General features: G+C 52.9%; 2 protein-coding genes across 5 annotated transcripts in view; one reads left to right on the plus strand and one right to left on the minus strand.

Annotated features, from left to right (window-relative positions):
- IFT172 (intraflagellar transport 172) overlaps window positions 1-25,970 on the plus strand; it is a 43,923-nt gene extending 17,953 nt beyond the window's left edge. For all 3 annotated transcript variants that reach the window (XM_054061530.1, XM_054061531.1, XM_054061532.1), the window contains 32 exons: window positions 1,102-1,238; window positions 2,833-2,940; window positions 3,728-3,812; window positions 4,147-4,239; window positions 4,723-4,800; window positions 5,168-5,416; window positions 6,489-6,567; window positions 6,951-7,071; window positions 7,452-7,596; window positions 7,671-7,760; window positions 8,515-8,612; window positions 9,215-9,350; window positions 9,430-9,546; window positions 9,881-10,023; window positions 10,856-10,949; window positions 11,195-11,259; window positions 11,382-11,562; window positions 12,658-12,767; window positions 13,208-13,337; window positions 14,158-14,256; window positions 14,600-14,709; window positions 15,186-15,249; window positions 15,742-15,828; window positions 17,415-17,531; window positions 17,980-18,090; window positions 19,860-19,979; window positions 21,794-21,889; window positions 22,744-22,803; window positions 23,258-23,356; window positions 24,112-24,265; window positions 25,405-25,496; window positions 25,738-25,970. In XM_054061530.1, the coding sequence (XP_053917505.1) occupies window positions 1,102-1,238; window positions 2,833-2,940; window positions 3,728-3,812; window positions 4,147-4,239; window positions 4,723-4,800; window positions 5,168-5,416; window positions 6,489-6,567; window positions 6,951-7,071; window positions 7,452-7,596; window positions 7,671-7,760; window positions 8,515-8,612; window positions 9,215-9,350; window positions 9,430-9,546; window positions 9,881-10,023; window positions 10,856-10,949; window positions 11,195-11,259; window positions 11,382-11,562; window positions 12,658-12,767; window positions 13,208-13,337; window positions 14,158-14,256; window positions 14,600-14,709; window positions 15,186-15,249; window positions 15,742-15,828; window positions 17,415-17,531; window positions 17,980-18,090; window positions 19,860-19,979; window positions 21,794-21,889; window positions 22,744-22,803; window positions 23,258-23,356; window positions 24,112-24,265; window positions 25,405-25,496; window positions 25,738-25,827 (3,558 nt within the window). In that variant the 3' untranslated portion in view covers window positions 25,828-25,970. The remainder of the gene's footprint in view (window positions 1-1,101; window positions 1,239-2,832; window positions 2,941-3,727; window positions 3,813-4,146; window positions 4,240-4,722; window positions 4,801-5,167; window positions 5,417-6,488; window positions 6,568-6,950; window positions 7,072-7,451; window positions 7,597-7,670; window positions 7,761-8,514; window positions 8,613-9,214; window positions 9,351-9,429; window positions 9,547-9,880; window positions 10,024-10,855; window positions 10,950-11,194; window positions 11,260-11,381; window positions 11,563-12,657; window positions 12,768-13,207; window positions 13,338-14,157; window positions 14,257-14,599; window positions 14,710-15,185; window positions 15,250-15,741; window positions 15,829-17,414; window positions 17,532-17,979; window positions 18,091-19,859; window positions 19,980-21,793; window positions 21,890-22,743; window positions 22,804-23,257; window positions 23,357-24,111; window positions 24,266-25,404; window positions 25,497-25,737) is intronic.
- The window catches only part of KRTCAP3 (keratinocyte associated protein 3), a 22,787-nt gene continuing 2,719 nt past the window's right edge, over window positions 7,088-27,155 (minus strand). The window contains exons 5-6 of one of the 2 annotated variants that reach the window (XM_054061535.1): window positions 26,827-26,921; window positions 7,088-7,521 (exon numbers count right to left, since the gene is read on the minus strand). In XM_054061535.1, the coding sequence (XP_053917510.1) occupies window positions 26,835-26,921 (87 nt within the window). In that variant the 3' untranslated portion in view covers window positions 7,088-7,521; window positions 26,827-26,834. Of the gene's footprint in view, window positions 7,522-26,220; window positions 26,677-26,826; window positions 26,922-27,155 lie in introns of those variants that run through there. The other variant, XM_054061534.1, reaches the window with a different exon arrangement.

The following is a 27,155-nucleotide window of genomic DNA, read 5'->3' on the forward strand; positions in this document are numbered from 1 at the left end:
ATGATCTCTGTGAGGGTATTGAGTGCTCCCTCAGTTTGCAGATGACACCAAATTAGGCAGAACTGTTGATCTGCTTGAGGGCAGGAAGGCCCTGCAGAAGGATCAGGATAGGCTGGGTCCATGGGCTGGAAGGCAGGAAGGCTCTGCAGAGGGACAGACTGGATCTATGGGCCCACTTAAATCGTATGACGTTTAACAGGTCCTGCACTTCAGCCACAACAACCCCATGCAGAACTCCAGGCTTGGGGAAGATTGGCTGGAAATCTGCCTGGTGGACCTGGGGGTGCTGGTTGGCAGTGGCTGAACATGAGCCAGCAGTGGCCAAGGTGGGCAAGGCCAACAGCATCCTGGCTTGGATCAGCCATGGGGTAGCCAGCAGGAGTAGGGAAGAGATTGTCCCCCCCCGGGACCTCGAATCCTGGGCTCAGTTTTTGGGCTCTTCACTTCAAGAAAGACATTGAAGGGCTGGAGCGCATCCCGGGAAGGGAAACGGAGCTGGGGAAGGGTCTGGAGCCCACGGGTTATGGGAGTGGCTGAGGGCCCTAAGGCTGTTTAGTCTGGAGAAGAAGAGGCTGAGGGGAGACTTCATTGCTTTCTGCAGCACACAGAGAAGTAGGTTGGAGCCAGGCAGGGGTCAGGCTCTGCTCCCAAGGAACAAAGGATGAAACAAGACGGAATGGCCTCAAGTTGCATTAGAGGAGGTTTAGATTGGATATTATGAACAATTCCTCCATGGAAAGCGCTCTCAAGCCCTGGCAGAGGCTGCCCATGGCAGTGGTGGAGTCCCCATCCCTGTATGTCCGTGGCATTTTGAGACAGGGTTTGGCTGGCACAGTGGGGTTGGGCTGATGGCTGGACTGGATGAGCTTAGGGGTCTTTTCTAACCTTAATGGTTCCATGATTCTAACTTTGTGGCAGGCATTTCTGGCAGAAGATGTAGGTAGTTGGTATAGCAAGGAACTGCTCAGTGGCTTTTTCCTTCTCTCTGGTGAGACAAGGACCAGAGCCCTCTCAGTAGAGCTGTTGCGGGGCTGTTCTCCCACCTCTGCTATCGCACATACTTTAGAAGATGGGAGTGTTGATAGCTGGTACTCTTTCCAGGGGGATATTGTAGACTTGAAACGGAGTGATGGAAAGACAGAAGTGATCGTATCTGAAGGGGTGAACACTGTGTCCTACACCCTGGATGAAGGCTTTATAGAGTTTGGAACTGCCATTGACGATGGGGATTGTCACAGGTAGGTGCTAGATACACCACATGGTGATGGTCAGTAGCCCCATTCATGTAACAGACATCTGAGAGCCAGCAATCCATGAACTATAGCAGCACAGCTTTCCTTACAGGGTTAAAGTTTAGACTCTGGGAGTGATGTTGGTGCCAGGTCTGGCAAGGAGGGGAGGTTCAGATTAGGTATCAGGAAAAAATCCTTCACTGAAAGGGTTCTCAGGCACTGGCAGAGGCTGCCCAGGGAAGTGGTTGAGTCCCCATCCCTGGAGGTGTTTAAAAGACAGGTGGACGATCTACTCAGGGATACGATTTAGAAGGGGACAGATATGGTTGGACTTGATGATCTCAAAGGTCTTTTCCAGCCAAACAATTCTATGATTCTATGAATATTCACCCTTTTCATCTTTACAGCTCTGTGCCTTCAAACTTGGGGGCACAAGAGGCTGCCCCAGTCTGGTCCCATTGACACCAACAAGAGGGCAGTTTTCAGTAACTGCAGTGACCAAGTGTGTCTTCTGTGGCTGGTGGGTGTGAATGGTGCTCAGCTGCTTCACTGCTGCTCCTCCAGAGATGGGGGAGTGTCATAGAAACATTCCAGAGCTGTGCAGGGTGAAGCAGACCTGGTAGCCACCTGGGTGCTACTGCTGTTACAGGGCTTTAAATTTCACGAAGAAGGAGAATCTCACATGCTCATAGCACCGTAACCACTTGAGAGATTTCATAGAATCATAGAATGGTTTGAGTTGGAAGTGACCTTAAAGCCCATCCAGTTCCATACCCCTGTCATGGACAGGGACACCTCCCACCAGATCAGGTTGCTCAAAATTCCATCCAACCTGGCCTTTAACACCTCCAGAGATGGAGCAGCCACCACTTCTCTGGGCAACGTGGGCCAGGGCCTCCCCACCCTCACAGGAAATATTTCTTCCGAAGATCTCATCTCAATCTCCCCTCTTTCAGCTTTAAACTGTTCCCCCTTGTTCTACCTCCATACCCCCTGATCAAGAGCCCCTTCCCAGCTTTCCTGGAGCCCCTTTCAGTACTAGAAGGCTGCTCTAAGGTTTCCCTGCAGCCTTCTCTCCTCAGGCTGAACAACCCCAACTCTCTCAGCCTGTTCTCATAGCAGAGGTGCTCTAGCCCTCAGATCATCTTCGTGGCCTCCTCTGGACCAAATCAAGCATTTCCATATCCATATTATCTTGGGTATTCTAGAACTGGACACAAGACTCCAGGTAGGGTCTCACAAGAGCAGAGCAGAGGGGGAGAATCACCTCCTTCGCTCTGCTGGCCATGCTTCTTTTGATGCAGATTTCTTTGCACTGGGGACTTACTTCAGGCACCGCACTCTGGACTTGCCCCATGCTGCTACAGCCTTCTCCTGATGAAATGCCTCTAAGTACCATAGCCCAGCCAGGGATCTCCTAGATCGCTGGATCTTTCCCTGATGTGCCCTGTGTTAGATAATCCTCTTCAGAATCTGTCATGCCCAGCTTGCTGTGTTTTCCATGCAGCTCTTGTTGGGAAGCTTGTGCCTCAGCCCGGGGTTTTCCTCAGCAAGATCTTCTGTTCTGTGACTGAAAGTCTGCCAACCTCTCTGTCTGCAGGGCTGCTGAGTTTCTGGAGACACAGGAAATGTCTGACGAGACTGAAGCCATGTGGAAGACTCTAAGCAGACTGGCTTTGGAATCACGGCAGCTGCGCATCGCAGAGAGGTACGAGAAGGTGCTGTCACACCTTTCTGGTGTGAACACTTGCTTTAGTCTCTTCTCCCTGGTAACCAGTGACAGGACAAGGGGTAATGGCCCTCTAGATGTGCCAGGGGAGATTTAGGTTGACTATGTGGAGGTTTTCTTTTCTGAAAGGGTTGTCAAGCACTGGCAGAGGCTGTCCAGGGAGGTGGTTGAGTCGCCATCCCTGGAGGTGTTTAAAACATGAGTAGATGTTACACTTTGAGACATGGTCTGGTGGTGGACTTAGCAGGGCTGGATCGATGATTAGACTCAATGATCTTAAAGATCTTCTCCAGCCGAAACCATTCTGTGATTTTAAAGACGTGACTTTGTGTGGCCTGGAAGATTCACTGCATGGAGAATTAAATGTTCTCTGTTCCAGGCAATGACTTTGTCCCTTCATTCTGGTAGTAGTGCTAGAACTGGAGCTGGGAAGGCATCAGTGCGTAGCATAAGTTTTTGCTGATGGCAACCCGGAGCAGTGTCCAGCCAGGCTTTGGGGAGCTGACGGACATGGACAAGCTCTGTATGTCTCTGAAGCCTGGAGCAGTGAAGCACGAACACTGGTCATGTCCTCAGTTTCTCCCACTGAGCAGGGTAGAGGGCAGATCTGAACACGGGTCTTGGCAAAATCCTTCTCTGGAAGCAAGGCTACCCCACCTCTGCGGCTTGTGGAGCTGGGTCTGCTGCCCAGGTTCTGATTTTCTTTCTTGGACCAAAAGTGGGCAACAACCACCAAGTTATTGACTAGCTGCTTTGCTCTTTCCAGGTGCTTTGCAGCATTGGGCAATGTGGCGAGGGTTCGATTTCTGCGTGAAACGAATGCCATTGCCGACCAGGCAGCTCAAGAGCATGTAAGTAAAATCTTTTCTGCTCTGCAGGGCAGCTGCTTTCCTGGAAACACTTGCATACACGTTATCTTCCATGTCCATGCTCACTAGCATGCTGCTGCAGACCAGTACTTGGCTGTGTAGGAGCTGCTGGCATAATTCTCTATCCACACCTTCCAGGTCCGTCTTGTGGCCAGCCATCTCCTATTGCTTCTGTCTTGTCACTCCTGTGGTTTCCATCATTCTTTAGTTTCTGCAATGACACAGACCCCATCTGCAGTCATTCCCCTCCCTTGTATCACTCCAGACCTGTTCTTTCACTCGGCAAACTGACTGAGCTAATTGGTGTTGTCTGCAGGGTGGGGATGGCACAGACCATTATCTGGTACGAGCTCGTTTGGCCATGCTGGACAAGAACTTCAAGTTGGCAGAGATGATCTTCCTGGAACAAGTCAGTGAAGGAACAAGGAGCAGAAAAGGGCTCATTTAGTTCTGAGTGGGAGGTTTGTGCCCTGGTGTGAAGGAGAAGATGAAGAGGTAGTTTATTGCCCTGCCCAGGGCGGTGGTGGAGTCACCATTCCTGGAGGGGTTCAAAAACTATGTAGACCTGGCACTTCAGGACATGCTTTAGTACGTGTGGTGGTGTTGAGCAGATGGTTGGACCGAGTAAGCTTAAAGGTCTTTCCAACCTTAATGACTCCATAATTCCTGGAAGAACAGTTTTTGCCTTGAAACAGAAGGAGTTATTTCTTGTCCCAAGGTTTAAGATTGCCGTGAGGTGCATGAAGAGGGCGAGGGGGCATGTTTGTTCAAAGAAAGGGAACAGTACACTTTGTCAAGTGTTTGCACGTCTAACCCTGCCCACTATGAGAGCTCCATGGCAGCGCATCTGCTAAGTGGAGCCTTCAGGTTGACACTTTGCTCTCTGTCACAGAACGCCACAGAGGAGGCCATGAACATGTACCAGGAGCTGCACATGTGGGATGAATGCATTGCGGTTGCTGAGGCCAAGGTACAGAATGTAACTGCACTGGATGGTGGGCTGCACTTGCTTTATGCGTCTTCTGTTTGGGAGTCCATTCAAGGTCTGGATTCTCTTCCCCTGCTCTTTCCACCTTGGAGGGGCTCCAGGCAGAAGGGAAGGTTGCACTAGTGTAAGTACAGAACTGGGTGATAGTGAGGGAGAAAAGCTGCCAAAATTGGTTTATCTAGGGCTTCAAAAAAGGATGGATGATGCCATAGTACACAGGACTCAGATTGTGGTTTCAGCTAACTGGGCAGCAAAGGGTTTGGTGTCATGAACCAGATCGAGAGCCTACAGGATGAGCAAAACAATGTCTTGCCTTGCCCAGGTCAACCAACACTGCATCTCTCAACAGGGACACCCAATGCTGGATAAGTTGCGACGGGATTACTACCAGTGGCTGCTGGATACCCAACAGGAGGCGAAGGCTGGGGAGGTCCAAGAGGAACAGGGTGACTACCTGGCAGCCACCAGCTTGTACCTGCAGGCAGGGCTGCCAGCTAAAGCCGCACAGCTGGCCATGAGGCAGGACGAGCTCCTGACCAATGGAGATGTCATCAACAGGGTCTGCACGGCACTGGTCCAAGGGGAACTGTATGAGCAGGTGAGCAGCTCACCCTGTTGGCTTTCTTCTTACTGGCATCAAAGCTCTTACCCTGCCCTCTGTGTCTGTGAGATACAGGGGAACTGAGTGGTTATTCTGTGTGATAAATTCACAGCTGATGTTTAGGAGGAAATTCTTACTGCATCCGTTACACACGGGTGAGGTCTAGAATGGCTGCTATTAGCCAAGAAAAAGATCACAACTCTTTGGTGATGTCTCTGAAACATCAGCTGAATGCTCGCTAATAGTGAGGAGGCCCTTGGGAAGATAAGAACCGGGAGGAAAGGAGTCATGACTCCTTTCTGTAGAGAAAACTTGCTATCACTGTGAATATTCACAGTATGTCCTCATAGCAGAATAAAAAAAATGGTGGTACAGCTTTCATATAAGGATAGTCTAAATGGAAAAGCTGAGGAGTGAAAGCAAAGGAGGTCATGAAAATCTGTAGAACCATCAATGTCATAGAGGTGGGAAGTGATTTTATTCTCTGTGTCTAATAACAAAAAACTGGCAACTACTAATTATTAGATGGCAGTTTGAAAACAAAATGGGTGGTTTTCACGCAGCACAGAGTGGTGTTCATGTACGAAGCAGCCTTCCAGTACTGAAAGGGGCTCCAGGAAAGCTGAGGAGGAGCTCTTGATCAGGGAGTGCAGGGGTAGGATGAGGGGAACAGTTTTAAGCTGCAAGAGGGGAGATTGAGATGAGATCTTAGGAAGAAATGTTTTCCTGTGAAGGTGGGGAGGCCCTGGCCCAGGTTGCCCAGAGAAGTGGTGGCTGCCACAACCCTGGAGGTGTTGAAGGCCAGGTTGGATGGGGTTTTGAGCAATCTGACCCATTGGAAGTTGTCCCTGCCCATGTCAGGGGGATGGAACTGAATGGGCGGTGAGGTCCCTTCCCACCCAAACTGTTCCATGATTCTATGATCCCTGGCTCTTGGTTAGTGGGAAAGAATCACTGAGGAGACATCAGTGTGGCAGGACTGACAAGCTCTGTATGCAGGACAGAGACAGTAGATGATGGTGTGGAGAGACGGTGGCTCTGGAAACTGGCAGCTTGTGTTTGTCTTTAGGCTGGAGACCTATTTGAGAAGACTGGGAACACACAGAAGGCTCTGGAGTGCTATTGCAAGGGCAGTGCCTTCCTGAAAGGTATGGTGCTAAATATATTCCACCCCCATCCATCCCCAGCAATAGCCCGGGTACTCTGACCATTGCCCTAGTGCCCAGAGGTGCCTGGATGCTCTGAGGATTCCAGGTATCAGCTCATTCAGTGTTTCACATAATTGTACCTGTACACACGGTCGCTGAACTGCATTCTGTTCCCAAGGTCTTGGTCATGCTGATTGTACCAGCATGGGTTTGGTCCTGCTCTTCACAGGGTCCACACTGCTGGCAGCATGTTGGAGCTGGAGTGGACTAGACAGTCACCACTCCCCTCCCTCTACACCCCATCCAAGGCTCATCCCACCCATTGCCTTACAGTTCTGCTTCCTTGCTGGATTCAGCGTAACAGCTATCGTATTCCCTGACAGCGGTGGAGCTGGCTCGCCTGGCGTTTCCTGCAGAGGTTGTGGCACTGGAGGAGTCCTGGGGAGACCATCTGGTGCAGCAGAAACAGCTGGATGCGGCTATCAACCACTACATTGAAGCTAGGTAGGGGCAGGCGATAGCTATATGGCAGCATAACCTGGCAAACTGTGAAGCTGATGTGATTTGCTGAAGTCTGCAGGAGGTTTTGCCTGAGTAAGCCCCCTCAAACCCACTTTGCCAGTGCCCCTGGTGCTTATATGCCATCTCTGCTGGACCCACATGGGTGCCTTCCTGCATGTCTCCCAAGGTCTTTCATCCCCAATTACTCTTCCCTGCTCTCCCAGTTCTTCATTTTTTCTCCTGAACTTTGCCAGTTACTCAGATCATTTTGGCTGCTCTAAGCCAGGAAGAGGAATCAAGCAGCAGACCACGTTTGTCTCCCTGGCTTATCTTGGCTGGAGGAGGTGGCTGCTGGTGGTGCAGAGTTGTGATTTCAATGCTAGGTGCTCAGTTAAGGCCATCGAGGCAGCCCTGGGAGCTCGTCAGTGGAAGAAGGCCATCTGCATTTTGGACCTGCAAGACAAACAGACAGCAGCCAAATATTACCTCAAGATTGCCCAGCACTATGCAGCTTTGCAGGAGTATCAGGTGAGGCCACGGACCACAATCCTTGCTGCTCCGTATGTCTCTTGGGACTGCTGAGTATGGTCATTTCCCTACAGGTTGCAGAGGAGCTGTACATCAAAGGAGACCGGACCAAGGATGCCGTTGACATGTACACACAGGCTGGGCTCTGGGAGCAGGCTCACAAGGTAGAGTTTGAAGCCAAAGCTTCTGGGGACCCCACTCTGTTTGGTGGAATATCTTCCATCAGAAGGTGGTGGTGCCTTGTGCACCAGCACAGGATCAACAAGCTCTCTTCCCAAAGGATGCACGTAGGAGCATCCAGTAGCCAGCAAGAATTTGGTCCCTGGTGGTCACATCCTGCCGATGCCCTTCTTTACCTCAGCAGCCCTGTGTGGGTGCCCCTGTGTCACTAGTAGCACTTTCCAAGAGGACTGGTCATAAAACCATGGAATGGTTTGGGTGGGAAGGAACCTCAAAGCCCATCCAGTTCCAACCCCCTGTCATGAGAAAGGACACCTCCAGCTGGATCAGAGTGCTCAAAGCCTCATCCAACCTGGTCTTCAACACCTCCAGGGATGGGGCAGCCATGATTTCCCATGTCAACCTGGGCCAGGGTCTCCCTACCCTCACAGGAAAACTTTTCTCCCTATGATCTCATCTCAATCTCCCCTCTTTCAGCTTAAAACTATTCCCCCTCATCCTATCAGGAGCTCCTCCCCAGCTTTCCTTTAGGTGAATGGATCCTGTGTGCTTTAATGCTGTGGTCTTTTGCACTTTGATCACAGTGACAAATGACTGCCTGTTCTCTGCAGGGCATATGGTGTATAAACCTGTTTGTGATGGGAAGGAGATGTTTTTTCCCCTTCTCCTTCACTACTGTGTATCAAGAAGTCGCTGTGCACTGTGCTGCAATTTCTTCCTGTGTGTTCCTTTTGGCAGCTGGCAGTCAAGTGTATGAGTCAGGAAGAAGTGTCTGTGCTCTATATAACCCAGGCCCAAGAGATGGAGAAGGAGGGCAAGTACAAAGAAGCAGAGAGGTGAGCATCTTCCTTGTTCCAAGACTGAGCCCTGACAACACGGCTATAGTGAGGAGGAGCGTTTTCCTGGGGTGGAAGTAGAGTTGGGGACTAGGGTTTGGGAAGTTCAGAAGTTCTCCTCTCTGTCAGTTTGTAGGAAGAGGTGTCGTGGTAGTGTGTCTGTCCACCAGGGCAAAGGAGGTCCAGGTGAGAAGCAGAGGGAATACAACAGGGCTTCTCCACTCTGCAGAGTGCTGCCTTGAACCTGGGCCAGGGCCTCTCCACCGTCACAGGAAAACATTTCTTCCTAAGATCTCATCTCAATCTCCCCACTGTCAGCTTAAAACCACTCCCCCTTGTCCTATCCCTGCACTCCCTGATCAGGAGCCCCTCCCAAGCTTTCCTGTTGACAAGTGATATGGAGGGAATATCTTTGCCCTGCTGCAGCTGATGGTGGCGTAACAGAAGGGCTCTGTCTAAGCAGCGCTGAGACTTACAGCCCACACCAGCCCTGTCATTGGGTAGCGTAGCCAGGACCTGACTCCGGCTGGGTGGGTTGCAGTGAGGCTGCTGGAGCTGGTCATGTCCTCGGCTGAGCCATCTGAGTGTGCTTGTTTTCCCAGGCTGTACATCACGGTGAATGAACCTGATTTGGCCATCACCATGTACAAGAAGTGCAAGATGTACGATGAGATGGTTTCCCTAGTAGCCAAGTATCACAAGGACATACTCAGCAACACCCACCTGCATCTGGGCAAGGTGAGGGCATCTCACAGCAGTGGATCAACTCAACCAAGTGGGGACAAGAGCGTCGCTGACTCATTGCCTCTGATTGCAGGAGCTAGAGGCAGAGGGGCGCTTACAGGAGGCTGAGTACCACTACCTAGAAGCGAAGGACTGGAAGGCCACAGTAAACATGTACAGAGTGAATGATATGTGGGAAGAAGCGTACAGGGTAATAGTTGCTTCACAGCTATCCCAGCTATGTGGGGATCAGTCTTTGGGTGCGAGATCCTGGTGGGAACCACCCTGTCTCTATTCACTGCCTTCCTCTAGGCTCTGCTCTGTAGCAGTCCCACCACAGCACTGCGCCTCTGCCTGGCAGCAGCATGGGCTGCAATGGGGAGGCAGCAGCCTCTTTTCTGCTCTGCCATGTAAGCTTTGGTGACCCTCCCCAGTCCAGTGGTGGCTACAGAAGGGTTCCCCAGGAGAGAATGGTTGGGTTTGGTGCTTCTTTATGATGATGAAATGGATTCATTGGGTTCACACACTTCCTTTGCTTGGGATAGGTGGCCAAGGCACACGGTGAAGCAGACGCCTACAAGCATGTAGCCTACATGTGGGCAAAGAGCCTGGGTGGAGAGGCAGCCGTGAGACTCCTCAGTAAATTTGGGCTTCTGGAGATGGCCATTGACCATGCAGTGGACAGCAGGTGAGCAGGTCCATCCACCCAGTGCTTCTCTCCCATCTGCCTGACCTGAGGAAAAAAGGGTCCCTCAAGGTAACTGTGCACAGGATAGCTGCAGGACTGGGATAGGGCATGTCTTCCCACCCACACATCCTCATACAGGCATTCTGCTTCCTTGACACAACCTGCTTCCGAGCATAGAATTGCTAGGTTGGAAGAGACCTTTGCGATCCTTGAATCCAACTGCACCTGTCCACTACTAAATCATATCCCTAAGCACTTCATCTACACATCTTTTAAATACCTCCAGGGATGGTGGCTCCACCACCTCCCTAGGCAGCCTGTTCTAGTGCCCAATAACCTTATCAGTGAAGAAGCCTTTCCTAATGCCTAATCTGAACCTCCCCTAGCACAACTTGACCCATTAGTCTGTCAAATGCCAAGTCAGAGCTGGCCAGGCAGAAGTGGTTTGCCCTGTCACCTTAGAATTCCTCTTGTCACCCTAAATAACTGCCTGCCAGAAGAGTTTTGGCCCCCTATCTTTCAACTGCACTACCATTCCCTGCTGCTCTCCCTGGCTTTCCCACATTGCTGAGCTCAGGGGAGTCTTTTGACGTCCCCTTGGTATTGAAACAAGGGCCCCTGGCACTAACAGCAAGTGTGAAGGAGCTGAATCGCCTTAGCGGAGGCTCTAAAAGCCTCTGTTCTCCAAGCAAGAGCAGGAGGAATGGGCAGTGCTCATTCACTTGTGACCCTCTGTATTCCCCGCTCTCCTCTCCCAGTGTCCTGTGCTCTTCACAATGTCCTTCCTGCTCAGCACATACTCCTGCTCTCACAGTTTTCTCTTTTGTTGCAGGGTGTTTGAATTTGCTTTTGAATTGGCCCGCCTCTCCATGAAGCAGAAGATGCCAGAGATCCACTTAAAATATGCCATGTACCTGGAAGATGAGGTAATGTTGCCCCTGGAATAGGTGGGAGTTCTCTGGTCGCTCATGCAGTCGAGCAGTTGCCCTAAGCGCTGCAGCACACGCTGTTATGGGTGCAGTCACCGCTCACCCAAAAGGCTCCATGATTGCAGCCGAAGCTTCCAAACATCTGTGTGTCATAAACCCTCTCTGTCTCATGGTAATAGAGGAGGTCATGCGATGGTATCCAGGCAGGAAGGTATGCAAGCAAATTCCTTCCTCTTTCCTAGGGCAAATTTGAAGAGGCTGCAGCAGAATTCGTTAAAGCTGGGAAGCCCAAGGAGGCAGTGCTGATGTGTGTATCCTTCTCCATCCTGTCCTGCTACATCTCCTCTCCCCATGCCAGTCTGGTTGCTTCTCCAGCTCTGGTCTGCTCCTTGACATCCCTTTTGTTACATCTTGTGTTGGCTTCTTTAGGTTTCTGTATAACCAGAACTGGGATGCTGCACAGCGCGTGGCCGAGGCTCATGATCCAGACAGCGTGGCATATGTGCTGGTGGGACAGGCACGCGTTGCCTTTGAGCAGAGAGAATTCCAGAAAGCAGAGGCCTTCCTCCTGCGAGCACAGAGACCTGAGCTGGCCATAAAGTACTACAAGGTGAATGCACTCTGTAGCAGCATCACTGCCATCCTCGCTGGACAGAAACCTGGTTTGGATGGAAAAGGAGTGAAATCCATCTCCCAGCTCTCCCTGTCAGCTCAGTAGCTGAAGAGAAACCATTTGTTCAGGTGGTTCCAAGTAGAACTTAATTCTGGCCTGCTCGTGGGAGACTGAACTGGTAGAGTGCAGCTTAGCTCTCTCACAGCTCTGGGAGGAAACATCCTGCCAGGATATGGGTGGTCCTCAGGGCATCATGAGTGGGTGCACTTGGAGACTGTAAGTGTCTGTTCTACAGAGGTACCTGGGATGGACGAGCGCTTTCCCCTGAAGCAGCTTGGGTCAACAGGTCAAGGGAGGGGATTCTGCCTTTCTGCTCCGCTCTGGTGAGACCCCTCCTGGAGCCCTGCATCCAGTTCTGGAGTCCTCAGCACAGGAAGGGCATGGATCTGTTGGAGCGGGTCCAGAGGAGGCCACAGAGATGATCCAAGGGTTGGAGCACCTCTGCTATGAGGACAGTCTGAGAGAGTTGGGGTTGTTCAGCCTGGAGAAGGCTCCAGGGAGACCTTCAAGCAGCCTCCCAGTGCTGAAAGGGGCTCCAGGAAAGCTGGGGAGGGGCTCTTGATCAAGGAGTGCAGGTACAGGATGAGGGGGAATGGTTTTCAGCTGAAAGAGGGGAAATTGAGATGAGATCTTAGGAAGAAATGTTTTCCTGTGAGGGTGGGGAGGCCCTGGCCCAAGGTGACATGAGAAGTAGGGGCTGCTGCATCCCTGGAGGTGTTCAAGCCCAGATTGGATGGGGTTTTGAGCAACTTGATACAGTGGGAGGTAGGTCTCCCTGCCCATGGCAGAGGTTTTAGAGCTGGATGACATGTAAAGGCGCCTTCCAACCCAAAGCATTCTATGATTGGGTGAGTGGCGAGGTATAGGTGCTGTTTTGGGGAGGAAAGAATTGGATGGTGCTGCTGTGGCTGTTCCTTCTAGTAGATCATCTGGCAAGATGGCACAAGAGGCCTGATGCGTTATGTGATGCCAGGAGTGTGGGGAATCCCGGTGAATTGGTGAAAATGTCTCCTTTCAATTGCGCTTGTGCAGGAGTCTGGAATGTGGAGCGAGGCCCTGCGGATCTGCAAGGAATATGTGCCCAGACAGCTGGAAGAGTTACAGGAGGAGTGTGGCAGGGAAGCTGCCAAGAAGGGCTCCAGGTGAGGAATGTTGTGGCCAGGCTGCCGGGAGCTGACAGGTAGCTTTTCCCCAAGGCTGTCGTGCTGATGCCTTGCAGCGAGAGCCTGATGGGATCCCTCACATCCAGTTGTTTCCTTCTTGAGGACCTTGGGCTTCTTTCTGTATACGTTTCCTAACATCCTTCCTCTCTGCTTTGGGAGGCTCCAAGCTTATTCTTGCCATCCAAGGTCTCCTAGATGTCTTCTTGCCACTTACAGATCTCCAAGGTCTCCTCTAGTGCCAGTGCATCTCCCAGGATCCTTAATCCATTCCCTCCATAGTGCTCGTTGTGGACACTGCTCAGCCCCTCCTGAGGTCCCTGGTTTCCCCCTGCTCTGCTCCTCCCTGCCCATGCTCTGTGTGCTGTCTGCAGCATCTCTGGCAGCGTCCCCATGCTCACAGCCTGCCTTCCTCCCCACAGAGGAACAGAAGGGCTGCTGGAGCAGGCGCGAGAGTGGGAGCAGGCAGGGGAGTATGCCAGGGCAGTGGACTGCTACCTGAAGGTGCGGGACCCCAGCAACAGTGTCCTGATGGAGAAGTGCTTACTGAAGGTACAGTCAGGGGCTGTGACTCCTTCCATCTGCTCTGCTGTGTGAGAGGTCGCCCACGACCTGCGGCGCATCCCAGAGATATCTCAGTCACTGCAGGGCACAAGAGAGGATCCGAAGGCTCCAGTGACTGCAGGGTCTGGCAGCCTTCATGGCCATTCTGTTGAGCCGTGACAGGCTATGAGCTTATCTACACTGCACTGACATCCTCAGTCTGGCACCGCTTCCAGCAGCGTGGTGCTCGCTTTGAGTCCACAGCAACCTGCGCTGAAAAGCGGCACTTTTTTCTTCACAATGAGGGTGGGGAGGCACTGGCACAAATTGCCCAGGAAGTTGTGGATGCCCCATCCCTGGACGTGTTCAAGGCCAGGTTGGATGGGGCCTTGAGCAGCCCGATCCAGCGGGAGGTGTCCCTGCCCATGGCTGGGAGTGTGGAATTAGACGATCTTTAAAGTCCTTTCCAACTCAAACCATTCTATGACTTTATGACTTAGCCCTTGGCTGGGTGAGCACCTTTTCTTCTTCTAATGCTGTGTGTCCACCAGCCATTGGGTTGTGTTCTTGTTTGTACTTTTCACTCATACCTGTGGGCTTGTGCCAGCTTTGGCAATGATTATATCCTTGTCTAATATTCTCCCGTGTACAAATGTAGTTGAGCTTTGCTTCTCTGAACTGCCAAAGTGGCTGTCACTTCTTCTCCCCTTTCCCTGTAGCTCACGCACTTCTGACTCTTGGTCTTTTAGCTGGAGCTGAGCTCTTCCAACCTTCATCCCCCTCTCAAACAGTTTTTATCACTTGTCCTGCTGACAATTTCTCTTCACAGGCTGCCGAACTGGCCATTAAATTCCTGGGTCAGTCGCAGAGCGTGGAGGTGACGCGGACCGTGGCTCCTCAGCTAGTGGCCATGAAGAAATGCAGTGCGGTGAGGGCTGGCACCTGCCCCCAGGCTGCTGAAGGAACAGTGATATAGAAAGAGAGAGGGAGGCCAGGTCACATCCCGGGGCAATGGGTGGATGGACCTATCCAGAGTTAGATAGCATGGGATCTTCGAGGATGAGGAAAGAGGGAAGGGATCAAGTCCTGGAACAGTCTGAGAGGACCCAGCCTTAGGAGGAGGCTGGAAGCAGAGAAGGGGGGTGTTACCCTTTGGGAAAAGACTTTCTGTTGTTGCTGTGTGCTGGTCGCTTCCAAGAGCACCAGCTCCAGCCTGTGCTGCAGGGTCCTGAGGGGTTTCATCTCACATGGAATTGTCTCTGTCCTTGCAGGCAGCTGAACTCTACCTCAACTTGGACCTCATCCAAGAAGCTATCGATGCCCTCATCGAAGGGGAGGAGTGGAGCAAAGCCAAGCGCATAGCCAAGGAGTTGGACCCCAGGTACGCCTTGAACTTCCTCAATGGTACTCCTCCCTCTACTGCCCTCAGATGATCTCTTGTCCTGTTCTGTCTGGCTTCCCCCAGGATTCTCAGGATTCTCCCCACAGCCACCTTCGCATGCTCGACAGGACACATTCTCCACAGCCACCCTCCCAAGCCATTTAGCATCCTGGCACTTTCCTGCCACAAATCCCCTTTTTTTCCCATCCCTATCCCCATCTTTCCTTCCCTTCCCATAATCCCATGCATGCATTTCCTTCTGCAAGTCCTGTGATCCCTTTCTCTCCTCAGTCGTTATGTTACAAAATTGCTGCCTGGACCCTTCCTTTCTCCTCGGCCTGTGCTCCCAGCACAGAAAGACATGGCAGAGCCGTGAGCCCTCTTCTTCCCAAAGCGGACAATGAGGAACCCTCCCTCTGTGCTGACACACGATACTGTTAGTCTTATTGCTTGTTAAGATTCTCTCTTCTTGGCAGGTCAGAGGAGTACGTGGACCAGCGTTATAAGGAGTATTTAAAGAACCAAGGAAAGGTGGATTCAGTACGTGTCTGGGATGTCTCACAGACTGGGAAGCAATGTTGGGAGGACAGGCTGAGAAAGTTGGGGTTGCTCAGCATGGAGAAGAGAAGGCTCCAGGGAGACCTTAGAGCAGCCTTCCAGTACGGAAAGGGGCTCCAAGAAAGCTGGGGAGGGGCTTTTGGTCAGGGAGAGTGGGGATAGGATGAAGGGAAATGTTTTTTCAGCTGAAAGAGAGGAGATTGAAATGAGATCTTAGGAAGAAATGGTTTCCTGTGAGGGTGCTGAGGCCCTGGTCCATGTTGCCCAGAGAAGTGGCTGCCCCATCCCTGGAGGTGTCCAAGGCCAGGTTGGATGAGCCTTGGGCAACCTGTTCGAGTGGGAGGTGTCCCTGCCCATGGCAGGGGGTTGGAACTGGATGGGCTTTGAGGTCCCTTCCAACCCAAACCATTCTGTGATTGACGCTGGCAGGAAACCTTGCCTGCACAGTGAATTTGTGGTTGTTTCCATCCCCAGCTGGTGGGAGTAGATGTCATGGCCGCGTTGGATTTGTACGCTGAGCAGGAGCAATGGGAGAAGTGCCTGGAGGTGGCAGCCAAGCAGGTGAGTGCCTGTGTGAGCACTCGGGATGCGGACATGGGGTCCTGGATCCCGGCAGCAGGAATAAGCAGGGAGGGCAAAGTGTTTGTGGGAAGCACAGGGTCCACTGGCACTGGTCTGAAAGCATCTCTCCCCTGTCCTCGTCCTGGCCAGTCAGGGAAGTGCTAGAACCCAGAAGCAGATTAGGTTTGCATTGTTGATTAGTGGAGCAATGGAAAAAGCTGAATGAGTTGTTTGGGCTGGAAGTAATTGGTACCATGGAAACAGACTTGGAGAAGAAAGCCCTCTTCCTACATGTTATTTAGAGGCCTGGTGTCAGTAGAAATGAGTCTTCCTTGTTGTGAAAGCAAATTTGATTTTTTCTGCGTTTTTACTGACCTAAAATTTCCTCAGCGGTGCAATAAAAATGGAACAAAGCAAAATGAAAGTGTTATTTACAGTGTTATTTCGAGGCAGTAACAGGAGAAGGAAGCTCTAGATTCCCAGGATCTGTCTTGTTTCTATTCAGTGCTGGTTAATTTGTTATTGTTTCAATCGTTATTGATAGAGGAGCTAAACTAAGGGCAGGGGTTAATTCTTTGATGTGAGGCATCGCTTCAAAGCGAATGACAGGGCAGCCCTGGCCATGGACTCTGCAAGGAGTGGAGACATCGCAGCTCATCCTCAGGCAGGCTCCAACAGCCTGGGGAGGCACTGGGAATGTGTTGGGCTGTGGTTTTGCTTCCAGGTGACCCTCAGGCAGGCTCTGGCAGCCTGGGCGAGCACTGGGATGTGTTGGACTGTGGTTTTCCAGCTTCATTTCTAATGCAGTAACCAGTAACCCGAGTTCAGGCTCTGCCACAGTGAACTTGATTTCTTTTCTGGTGATGCAAGTGATCTCTGTTGTAGTCGTTTATCTCAGAGGCTTCTGTGCTGATGTTCTAATTATCAGGAGGTGCCAGTGTTGATCTTTTTCCATAAAGAACAACTTCCCTCTCAGTTTAATGGTAGAGGATTAATCAGTTCTGCTGTCAGCCAGGCACAGCACTACCACACGCAGTCCAAGAAGCTGTTACTCTGTTTGTGTCTCTGTGAGAGCATCAGCGCAGCCTCACTCCATAACCAGTGTGGAACTTCAGGACTTCTGACTGAGCTGTTCTGCTGTGATTATACAGCAAAAAAAGTTACTTCTATCAGAACAGGCCATATCCCAGACTTAATCATCCAAAACCGTCTTCTTCCTACAGTTTCACCAGCATCCACATCTGGGAGTTCAGGTTTCTGACATATCACTGGGGCACTGGTCTCTTGTGCTTGTTTCCTTGTGCTCAGTGCTCGTTTCCTTGTTTCCAGTGCTCATTTTTTTGAGAGGATCGCTCATTTTAATCATAGAATCATGGAATCATTGCGGTTGCAAAAGACTTCTAAGCTCCTCCAGTCCCAACATCAGTCTAGCCATTCCGTGATTCTGTGATTCTATGATTCTACCTGCTCTCACCCACTGGGACTCGGGTGCCTGGGGGTGCACAGGCATCTGGAACCATACCAACCGAGAGACGAGTGTTCAGTTCACGAATCTCATGCTACTGCTTTCTGTGTGCCTTCTCCAGAACTATAAAGTCTTGCACAAATATGTAGCTCTGTACGCGACCCACCTCATCCGGGAGGGCAGCTGGGACAAAGCCCTGAACCTCTATGTCCACCACGGAGCGCCTGCCAACCCACAGGTAATGACATCGCAGGGGGAGCTGCCAGTGTGCTGTGATCTGCTGTGTGAGTCAGGAGTCCAATCTAGAACGAGGATTGCTGGGTGTTCTGCATGTCCAAGCCACCTCGACCCCGCTGTGGATTCTTCCAGAGACTCCGCAGCTGGAGGGCTAACGGCAATCTCCTGGCATGCTCTCCACAGGGAAGGAGCAGGGGGGAGCTAAATATTTGTGTTTGCTTTTGAACCCGTTTACCACCAAGACCAGAATGAAAGGGACCATGTTTGCCTCCCAGAGAGCACTGGGTGCGGGAAATGTTCCTTCCCATTCCCTGCTTTGTCCTGTAGCACTGAGCGGCAGCAGTGCTGCACCTGGAGCCTCATTCCCCCAACCTTGGCAGCAGTAGAGCTCCAGACTTTTCCTGATTCCCCATCTGGTTCCCTCAAGATTTCTCTCCTTTCTGTTGCAGAATTTCAACATTTACAAGCGTCTCTTTGTGGAGATGGTGAGTGCGTCTGGCATGAACTGTGCTGAGGCTTACTCCAGCTGGGCCAACCTGCGCAACGTTCTCTTCCATCTGGTGAGTGCAGTCCCTGGCCACCACTGCTGGTTAAAATCCAATGCCCTGGTGGCTCCCACCATCAGGGGAGGAAGAGGAACCAGTCCCTGGCCGGGTAGCGTGGACGGTATTTGTAGAACACAGCTGAGGGGAAGTGAGGAAGCGTCCACAATGCAGAAAGCAGAACAGGGTATTGTGAAATGGACATGGCTGGGCAAGAGGCATCAAGGGAGGGGATGATCCTATCACAGAAGTGAGTCTGGACACTGGCACTTGTAGATCTCACCATGTCACTGCTACCTGGGAGCCTATCACAGGTAGCAGTGCCCGCTTTTCGTCCCACACCATTGGGCAGCCTGACTGGGGCAAGGATGTGGGGAAAGCGCAGAATTACTGAGCCTGGGGAATGAGCTTAGAGCCTTCTGATCCTCCTTCCCTGTCCCAGAATATTTCAGCCAGCGCCTGTGATTGCCTTCTCTATTTCTGTCCTGCAAATAGGCTTGTTTAGACTAGAGAAGGCTCTGGAGAGACCTTAGAGTAGCCTTCTAGTACTGAAAGGGGCTCCAGGGAAGCTGGGAAGGGCTCTTGATCAGGGGGTATGGAGGTAGAACAAGGGGGAACAGTTTGAAGCTGAAAGAGGGGAGATTGAGATGAGATCCTAGGAAGAAATGTTTTCCTATGAGGTGGGGGAGGCCCTGGCCCACGTTGCCCAGAGAAGTGGTGGCTGCTTCATCTCTGGAGGTGTTAAAGGCCAGGTTGGATGGGGTTTTGAGCAACCTGATCCAGTGGGAGTGTCTCTGCCCATGGCAGCGGGTATGGAACTGGATGGGCTTTGAGGTCACTTCCAACTCAAACCATTCTATGATTCTATGAAATCTCTCAAGTGGTAACGGTGCTATGAGCATGTGAAATTCTCCTTCTTCGTGAAATTTAAAGCCCTGTAACAGCAGTAGCACCCAGGTGGCTACCAGGTCTGCTTCAGTCAGTTTTCACCCTGCACAGCTCTGGAATGTTTCTTTGACACTGCCCCCATCCCTGGAGGAGCAGCAGTGAAGCAGCTGAGCACCATTCACACCCACCAGCTACAGAAGACACACTTGGTCACTGCAGTTACTGAAAACTGCCTTCTTGTCGGTGTCAATGGGACCAGACTGGGCAGCCTCTTGTACCCCCAAGTTTGAAGGCACAGAGCTGTAAAGATGAAAAGGGTGAATATTCATAGAATCATAGAATTGTTTGGCTGGAAAAGACCTTTGAGATCATCAAGTCCAACCATATCTGTCCCCTACTAAACCGTGTCCCTGAGTAGCTCGTCCACCTGTCTTTTAAACACCTCCAGGGACGGGGACTCAACCACTTCCCTGGGCAGCCTCTGCCAGTGCCTGAAAACCCTTTCAGTTTTGAACAACCTGATCCAGTGGCAGGTGTCCCTGCCCATGGCAGAGGCTTGGAACTGGATGGGCTTTAACGTCCCTTCCAACCCAAACCATTACATGATCCTAAACCTCTAGCCCAAACAAGAGCCACAAATCCCCTTTTCTCCCTCCAAACTCATGACTGCTCCCAGTGCTGTCTGTTGTTGTGGTGCTGTTGGCTCTCGGCTTCTCCAACAGCTTCCTCCCCTCAGCGCTGTAGGGCCCAAAGCACCTGAGGCCCAGCCCTTTTTTAGTCCCCAGATGTGCCTGGATATTTGGGATCCTTCTCTTTCTCAACTTTTCCCTGCATTCAGCTGGATGAAGACTGCCCTTGTGCTCTCATGTTCTCAGTTACTCTCCTTCTTTCTTCTTCAGTGTGAAAACTTGGTGAAGTCAAGTGAGGCGAACACCCCAGCACAGGAAGAGTTTGAAACAATGCTGCTCATCTCTCACTACTACGCCACTCGTGCCGCTGCTCAGGGTGTGAAGCAACTGGTATGGCTTTTGAGCTTCCTGTGCCTATCACCACTCTGCATGGGAATCCCATGGGGACGTGCAGGTTCAGGGCTATCCATAGTTCACTAATTCCAATTCATGGATCGTTTACACAGCATGGATATGTGAGAATGGGACTGTTGTGATCTGGGAGGTAGATCACAAGCAGGTAGAACTGGAGACAGTCTTCCCTGGCTCCTTATAGTGGGACCTGCCCCCAGACACTGAGGCTGAAACGTACACCAGTGGGAAGCTGATCCATGTACTTGGCATGACTTGTGAGAGCAGAAGCACCAGCAGAAATGTAGGGATCATGCAAAAATCTGGTCTTCCTGGAAGAGGCGTTGCTTCCTCTTCATCTGTCTTGGGCCATGAGAGCTGCTGGACTTCACATGTGATCCTGAGAACAGATTGGCTTTGTGCAGGGCTTTGGGAGCATGAGGGATCACATGGAGCTTGGGTGGATCCTGGACCTGTCTGCTAGGCCTTCTGTGGGGCTTTGGAAGCTCGTGGGCCTGGGTACTGGCTCTCACAAGGCACTGCGAGGATTTCTGAGTCACTGGGGTTTGTTCTGGGCCACGACAGACAGCAGAGTCACTGCTGGATGCAGGGCAGCAGAGCTGGGGAAGGGGGTGGAGAACAAGTTTTACAAGGAGCAGCTGAGGGACCTGGGATTGCTTACCCTGAGAAAAGGAGGCTGAGGGGAGACCTTATCACTGTCTACAGCTCCCTGAAAGGAGGTTGTAGCGAGGTGGGCAGACCGAGGCTTCCCAAGGCTGCGTGGGTGGATGTTGGGGTCCAGAGACGTGTTGGACAGAAAGAGCCAAGTCTGGTATCTTGGGAACCTGTACAGACCCACATGGTTGTGAAATGCTGAGATGTGAGGTGGCCAGTTTTGGGAGCAGGAAGGAGGGGTGGCCTTCCCAGTTCTGGTGTGACGAGAACCTTTCTGGCAAGCAGATAGGGCTAACTCCTCAGGATGGACTGGATCATCTTAGAGTTCTTTTCCAACCTTAATGATTCTGTGATTCTATAAAAGTGAAATCTCCCTTGAATTTCTTGCCCTCACTCAAAAATTCTTACATGACTGAATACCAGAAAAAACTCACTGCAAGTGCATCTGAAAACCAGAGCAGGTTACTTGGAGAGGCTGGAAAGTTTCCGTGCCATGAGATACTCGGAACATGACCAGACACATTCCTGACCAGCCTGTTACAGTGGACTCTGCTCTGAATGGAGCAGTGATGGGGTGATCACCGGAGATCCCTTCCTGCTGCAGCTGTCCCATGACTCACGTGGTGGGAGTCTGGGTGTGGCGTCCAGGAAAACCAGCAAGGTTTATAAAGCAGAAGAGCACCATACTCGGGTCACAGTCACTGCTCACACTGCGAGGGCACTTACGGTCAGGACTGCAGTGTTGAACCTTTTTTATGTGTCAGGACCATGTGGGTGTAGAGTCCTTGCTGTGAGTCGGGGCAGAATGATCTTCTGAGATCATAGACTCATAGAATAGTTTGGATTGGAAGGGACCTCAAAGCCCATCCGGTTTCACCCCTGCCATGGGCAGGGACACCTCCCATTGGATCAGGTTGCTCCAAGCCCCATCCAACCTGGCCTTGAACGCCTCCAGGGATGGGGCAGACACCACTTCTCTGGGCAACCTGGGCCAGGGCCTCCCCACCCTCACAGGAAAACATTTCTGCCTAGGATCTCATCTCAATCTCCCCTCTTTCAGTTTGAAATCATTCCACTTCACCCGTTCTCAGCTGTTTTTTCTGTGCTGACTGATATGGCTTTCCTGTCCCTGTCTGCAGGACACTGTGGCTGCCAAGCTGTCCATTTCCTTGCTCCGCCACACCAAGCTCCTCCCGGCAGACAAGGCTTTCTACGAAGCTGGGATGGCTGCCAAGGTAAGACCTCTCTGCTACCAGAGCAGCTAAGGAGGCAGAGAACCCTGGGCTCAGGGATTCTCCACTTTATCTTCTCAGCTGAACCCCCTTCCTCCCATGCATGGGCATGGGAGGCTTTTCCTCTAACAGCTTGCCAGCCTCCACATGTTGTCGTGGAATGGCAATAGGGAGTGGGAGGGTAGACCCAAGCCATCAAGGGCATGTGAACTGCAGACCTGAGGCCTCGTTGTGCTGCACGGCTTTGTTAGACCCAAGGCTCTGAACTGCTTTGCCCTGTCCTGGGTCACCTGAGTGTCATCTCCCTCCCAAGACCACAGGTTGTGACACATGGCAAGTGTAGATGTTCCCATTGTCCGATGCCACTGCACAATAACTCCCGACTCCATATTGTGGGGCAGCCTATGGCTCCTAGGCTGGTTGTCCCAGCCGTTGCCTGTGAAGCACTCCTCAGGGATGGTTGTGCCGGGGGAGGTTTAGCTTGACTATTAGGAAGAATTTCTTCACTGAAAGAGTGGTTCAGCACTGGCAAAGGCTGCCCAGGGCAGTGGAGGAGTCTCCATCCCTGGAGAGGCTCAACAACCATGTAGAAGTGGCACTTGGGGACATGGTTTATTCGGCACAGTGGGGTTGGACTGATGGTTGGACTGGATGAGCTTAGAGGGCTTTTCTGACCTTAATGATTCTGTGGTTCTATGGTGAGCTGGGATGTACCCTCTCCTGCTCCATTACCTGTGCTGCAAGCAGGATGTTGTGACACAAACAGAACTGCATCCTTTCCAGCCGTTGCTTGGGCAGGAAGGTTGTGGTGTGAAGACGAGCAATTTCGTCTCACGTGGGGTTCCTCTCTGTTTTAGGCAGTCAGCTGGGAGAACATGGCGTTCATCTTCCTGAACTACTTCCTGGACCTCTCGGATGTGCGTACAATCTGTGGGAGGGAGGGAAATGATGGGGGGCGGCAGGGTCAGGGCAGACCCTTGGCCTGTACAGGGCACTCCTGAGGCTCAGATGTGCAGGATTCGCTGCCAGGCACTGGAGCAGCCCAAGTGCATCACACTGCATCTGCTGCTGCCCCACACACCAGACCTAGGAAGCTGATAGACTCGACTCTACTAGCCTTCCAACTGCTGTCAGCAGCTGCTGGGCAAAAAGCAGTTCCCCATTCCATCTTTCTCTTCTGTGAGGCCACCTGACAAATTTGAGTAGTACAGGGCTTCTGGCATCTTCCATCTGCTAGCGCTGCAGAGGATACCATAAATCCCACCTCCCAGGAGGGCCCAGTCACCAATAGAGAGGGGCATTGGAATGTGGATGGTGCTGTCAGCGCCGAGGATGGACTTGCCTACAGCTCCACCATTCCTCCTTTCTCAGGCCATTGAAGAAGGGAACGTGGATTCCCTGGACCACTCCGATTTCCAGGGGACGGACATCCCCTTTGAAGTGCCGCTTCCAGCTCAGCAACACGTGCCTGTGAGTGTCACCCACCTCCCTTGGTTCCCGTGGACTGTGGTGCTGTGGAAGGGCCCTTGCCAAACAGCGGTGAGGGAGGGACAGCAGGCACTGCAGGAGATGGGCTGCGTGCTGGCCCCTGCCCCATGTCTCCTCCCCGCTACAAATCCAGGCAGCCCAAGCACATACAGAGGTGAACACACGCACGTTGTCATGCTCTCCTCCCAATACACGTGTGCTTGTGCACACACACACATACACTCACAGACATCCCCTCAGTTGTTGGGGTTGTTCAGCCTGGAGAAGAGAAGACTGGGGAGACCTTAGAGCAGCCTCGCAGTACTGAAAGGGGCTCCAGTAAAGCTGAGGAGAGGCTCTTGATCAGGGAGTGCCGGGACAGGATGAGGGGGAACAGTTTGAAGCTGAAAGAGGGGAGATTGAGATGAGATCTTGGGAAGAAATGCTTTCCTGTGAGGGCAGGGAGGCCCTGGCTCAGGTTGCCCAGAGAAGTTGCCCCATCCCTGGAGGTGTTCAAGGCCAGGTTGGATGGGGCTTGGAGTGACCTGATCCAGTGGGAGGTGTCCCTGCCCATGGCAGGGGGTTGGAACTGGATAGGCTTTAAGGTCCTTTTCAGGTCAAACTGTTCCAAGATTCTATGATTCCTGCATGTGCGTGTGTCCTGCTCTCCCCAGTGCGCTCCCTCGTGCTGCAGAGCGGCACCTGGGCAGCACAGGGAAGCTGCAGCATCAGGCGATGCCCTGGCCTCTGCCCTGCAGGAGGAGAAGCGGGAGGAGGTCCGGGACTGGGTGCTCACCATGTCCCTGGACCAGCGGTTGGAGCAGGTGCTGCCGCGGGATGAGCGTGACACCTACGAAGCCTCCCTGGTGGCAGCAAGCACAGGTGTGCGCTCCCTGCCCTGTGTGCTCACAGGTAAGCTGCAGGGAGGGAGAGGGAATGGGTTGCAGGAGGCTGGGAGGGAGCTCGGGCTGTGCTGCAGGAGGAGCAGGGAGACTGGCAGCTGTGGGACAATACCTGGAGGAGGTTGAGGGACCCATTTTGTACTGTGAGGGTGACAGAGCTGGGACAGTGGCACAGAAGCTGTGGCATCTCCCTACTTGGAGATAGTCGGAAGCCATCTAAACATGGTCCTGGGCAAGCACCTATGGCCCTGCCTGAGCAGGGTGGCGTTGAACCGGAGACCTCAGACGTCCCATCCAACCTCCACCGGTCCACACTCCTGATTCCATGCCTGTGAGCTGGTGAAGGGGCTGCAGAACAAGTCTTATGAGGAGTGGCTGAGGGAACTGGGGTTGTTTAGCCTTGAGGAGGCTGCGGGGAGACATTATTGCACTGTACAACTACCTGAAAGGAGGTTGTAGAGAGGAGGGTGCTGGCCTCTTCTCCCAAGTGACAGGGAACAGGACAAGAGGGAATGGCCTGAAGCTTCACCAGGGGAGGTTCAGGTTGGACATCAGAAAAAAAATTTTTACAGAAAGGGTCATGGGGTACTGGCAGAGGGTGCCCAGGGACGTGGTTGAGTCCCCATCCCTGGAGGTATTTAAAAGATGGGTAGACAAGGTGCTTAGGGACATGGTTTAGTGGTTGATAGGAATGGTTGGACTCAGTGATCCTAGAGGTTTTTGCCAACCTAGTGATTCTGTGAGACACGGGCACCTGCAATGCCTGTCCCTGCTTTGTCCCCCAGACTGTCTGTTCTGGCAGGCACTGTCCCCCCCTGCACACTTCCGACAGCAGGGATGTCACTGCAGGATGCAGTGAGTGTTGTAGAAAGCAGCAGGGATGGACAATGGGGCTCCAGACGTCAGGAGCAGGGTAGCCTTGGGACATCCTAGAGTGTCCTTGACAGAGAGACAGGCCTTCCTTTTCCTTCGATCCTCACACTGTGGGCAGCCCTTCCCTCACTCTGGAAGCCTGAGGCGGCACTGGTCCGGCATCATTCCCTGCAGCGCCAGCGGGAGCAGCCGTGGCCACAGCAGAGGGAAGGGGTGACAGGGCAGAGGTCTGCCATGGGGCTCAGCTCAGTTCTGAGGGTGTCACTGTCTGGCCAGGGTACCCTGTGCTACGCAACAAGATCGAATTCGAGCGGCCGGGCCGAGAAGCCAACAAGGACACGTGGAACAAGTTCCTGATGGCTGTCAAGGTAAGCCAGACACCCCATGGGGCAGGGAGACAGGCTCTGGGCTGTTCGGCCCCTTGTGCTGCAGTAACACCTTGTCACGCTGGGTGGAGGCTGAACCAGGGAAGTTCGGGCACCCTCCCTGCGTGCTGCTGGGCAGGGATTAACCTCCCTGACAGTGCTAGGGCAGACCCAGCCCTGCCCGTGTGGCTTTGCCATCCCCGAGGTGCCCCTCACTGCTGCCAAGGCCTCTCTCATTCCACAGACATCCCACAGCCCTGCCTGCCAGGATGTGCTCAAGTTCCTCGGCCAGTGGTGTGGGGGCCTCCCAAGCACCAGCTTCTCTTTCCAGTGAGTGGGACCACGGCAGCAATCAGTCCTGTTTGTCAGCACCCTCCACTTCCACCCCCAATAAAGGTTGTCTCAGCCCTGATGTAAATCTGCTCGTCAAGGGACGTGGAGTCCCAGAACACAGGACCACAACCCTATCCACGTCTCTCAGCCTCAACGCAGTGATGCTAAAGATGCACCTTGCACCCTGCTGGGTGACCATCACACTGCGACTGTGTCTGCTCTGGTGGGAGCAAGAATGGAATCACCGAATGCTTTGGGGTGGAAGGGACCTTAAAGATGATTCAGTTCCAACCCCCCTGCCCTGGGCAGGGACACCTCCCACTGGACAGTGGAGACGGAAGCACGGGCACTGTCCTTCTGTCCCTGTTCCCAGCAGGGATCCACCCTGGGGAGCGGCTTACAGCAGCCAACTGTGCAAATGAAAAGTTTATTTACTCAGGGAAACTGCAGGCTCACAACCCAGGGGTTCTTACCCTTCCTCTCCCTGCCTTGCCCAAGTGTGGGCACGGCGAGCTCTGCAGCCGGGCCACCCAGCCCCAGGCCAGCACCTCTGCCTGCTCCACTGCTGTGGAAAAAGGCTCAATGGAGCCGTCACTGCACCAGCCAGTACCTCGCAGCTCAGGGAGCAACGGGGAGCGTGGCCGGGCCCACAGAACCTGCAGGGTGGGGGCTGCCTGGTGCCCCTGAGCAGCACTGGAACCTGGAGGCTTAATCCCAAGAGGGGTGGTGAGGCTGGGGGAAGGCACAGCCCTCCCTGCTGCAGCCCATCCTGCCCTCATCCACACCCGGGGCCGGATCACGGCACAGGCACAGCATCATCTTGCTGGATCACAGCGCTCCTACTGCACACCTGGGAGGGAGAGAGCACGTGTGAGTGCAGGGCCAGGCACACACCGGTGCCTCTGGGCAGCTGCATGTGCTTGGAATGAGATGTTCTGGGGGTTGGTGTTGGAGTCTGCCCATTCCCGTACCCCAGGCACGGCACACACGCTGTGCTCACCTCTCCCGCTAAGCACACATCCCAGACGGCCCTGCCAGGAGCTGCTGCTCATTCTCACGAGGTGCCCATTCCTTCACTGTACTCGGCCCGGCCAGCTGGAATGGGAACAAAGAGAGGTGGAGGTCGCAGGGATGCATGAAGTACTGGGCTGGGATGCAGGGGCAGCGTTCACTCAATACAGCCAGGACAGCACGGGCTTGGCTATCAGAGGGATGAGGAAGGGTCCCTCTGCTACCACCCAGGATGAGGGGTGGCAGCCCATCACCAAGGCTGCCTATGAGCAAGTCAAACCTGACATTCTTCTGTCCCTCCGCATTCCCTCCCAGCCC

Source organism: Cuculus canorus, chromosome 3, assembly GCF_017976375.1.
Source record: "Cuculus canorus isolate bCucCan1 chromosome 3, bCucCan1.pri, whole genome shotgun sequence".
Taxonomy (NCBI): Eukaryota; Metazoa; Chordata; class Aves; order Cuculiformes; family Cuculidae; genus Cuculus; species Cuculus canorus.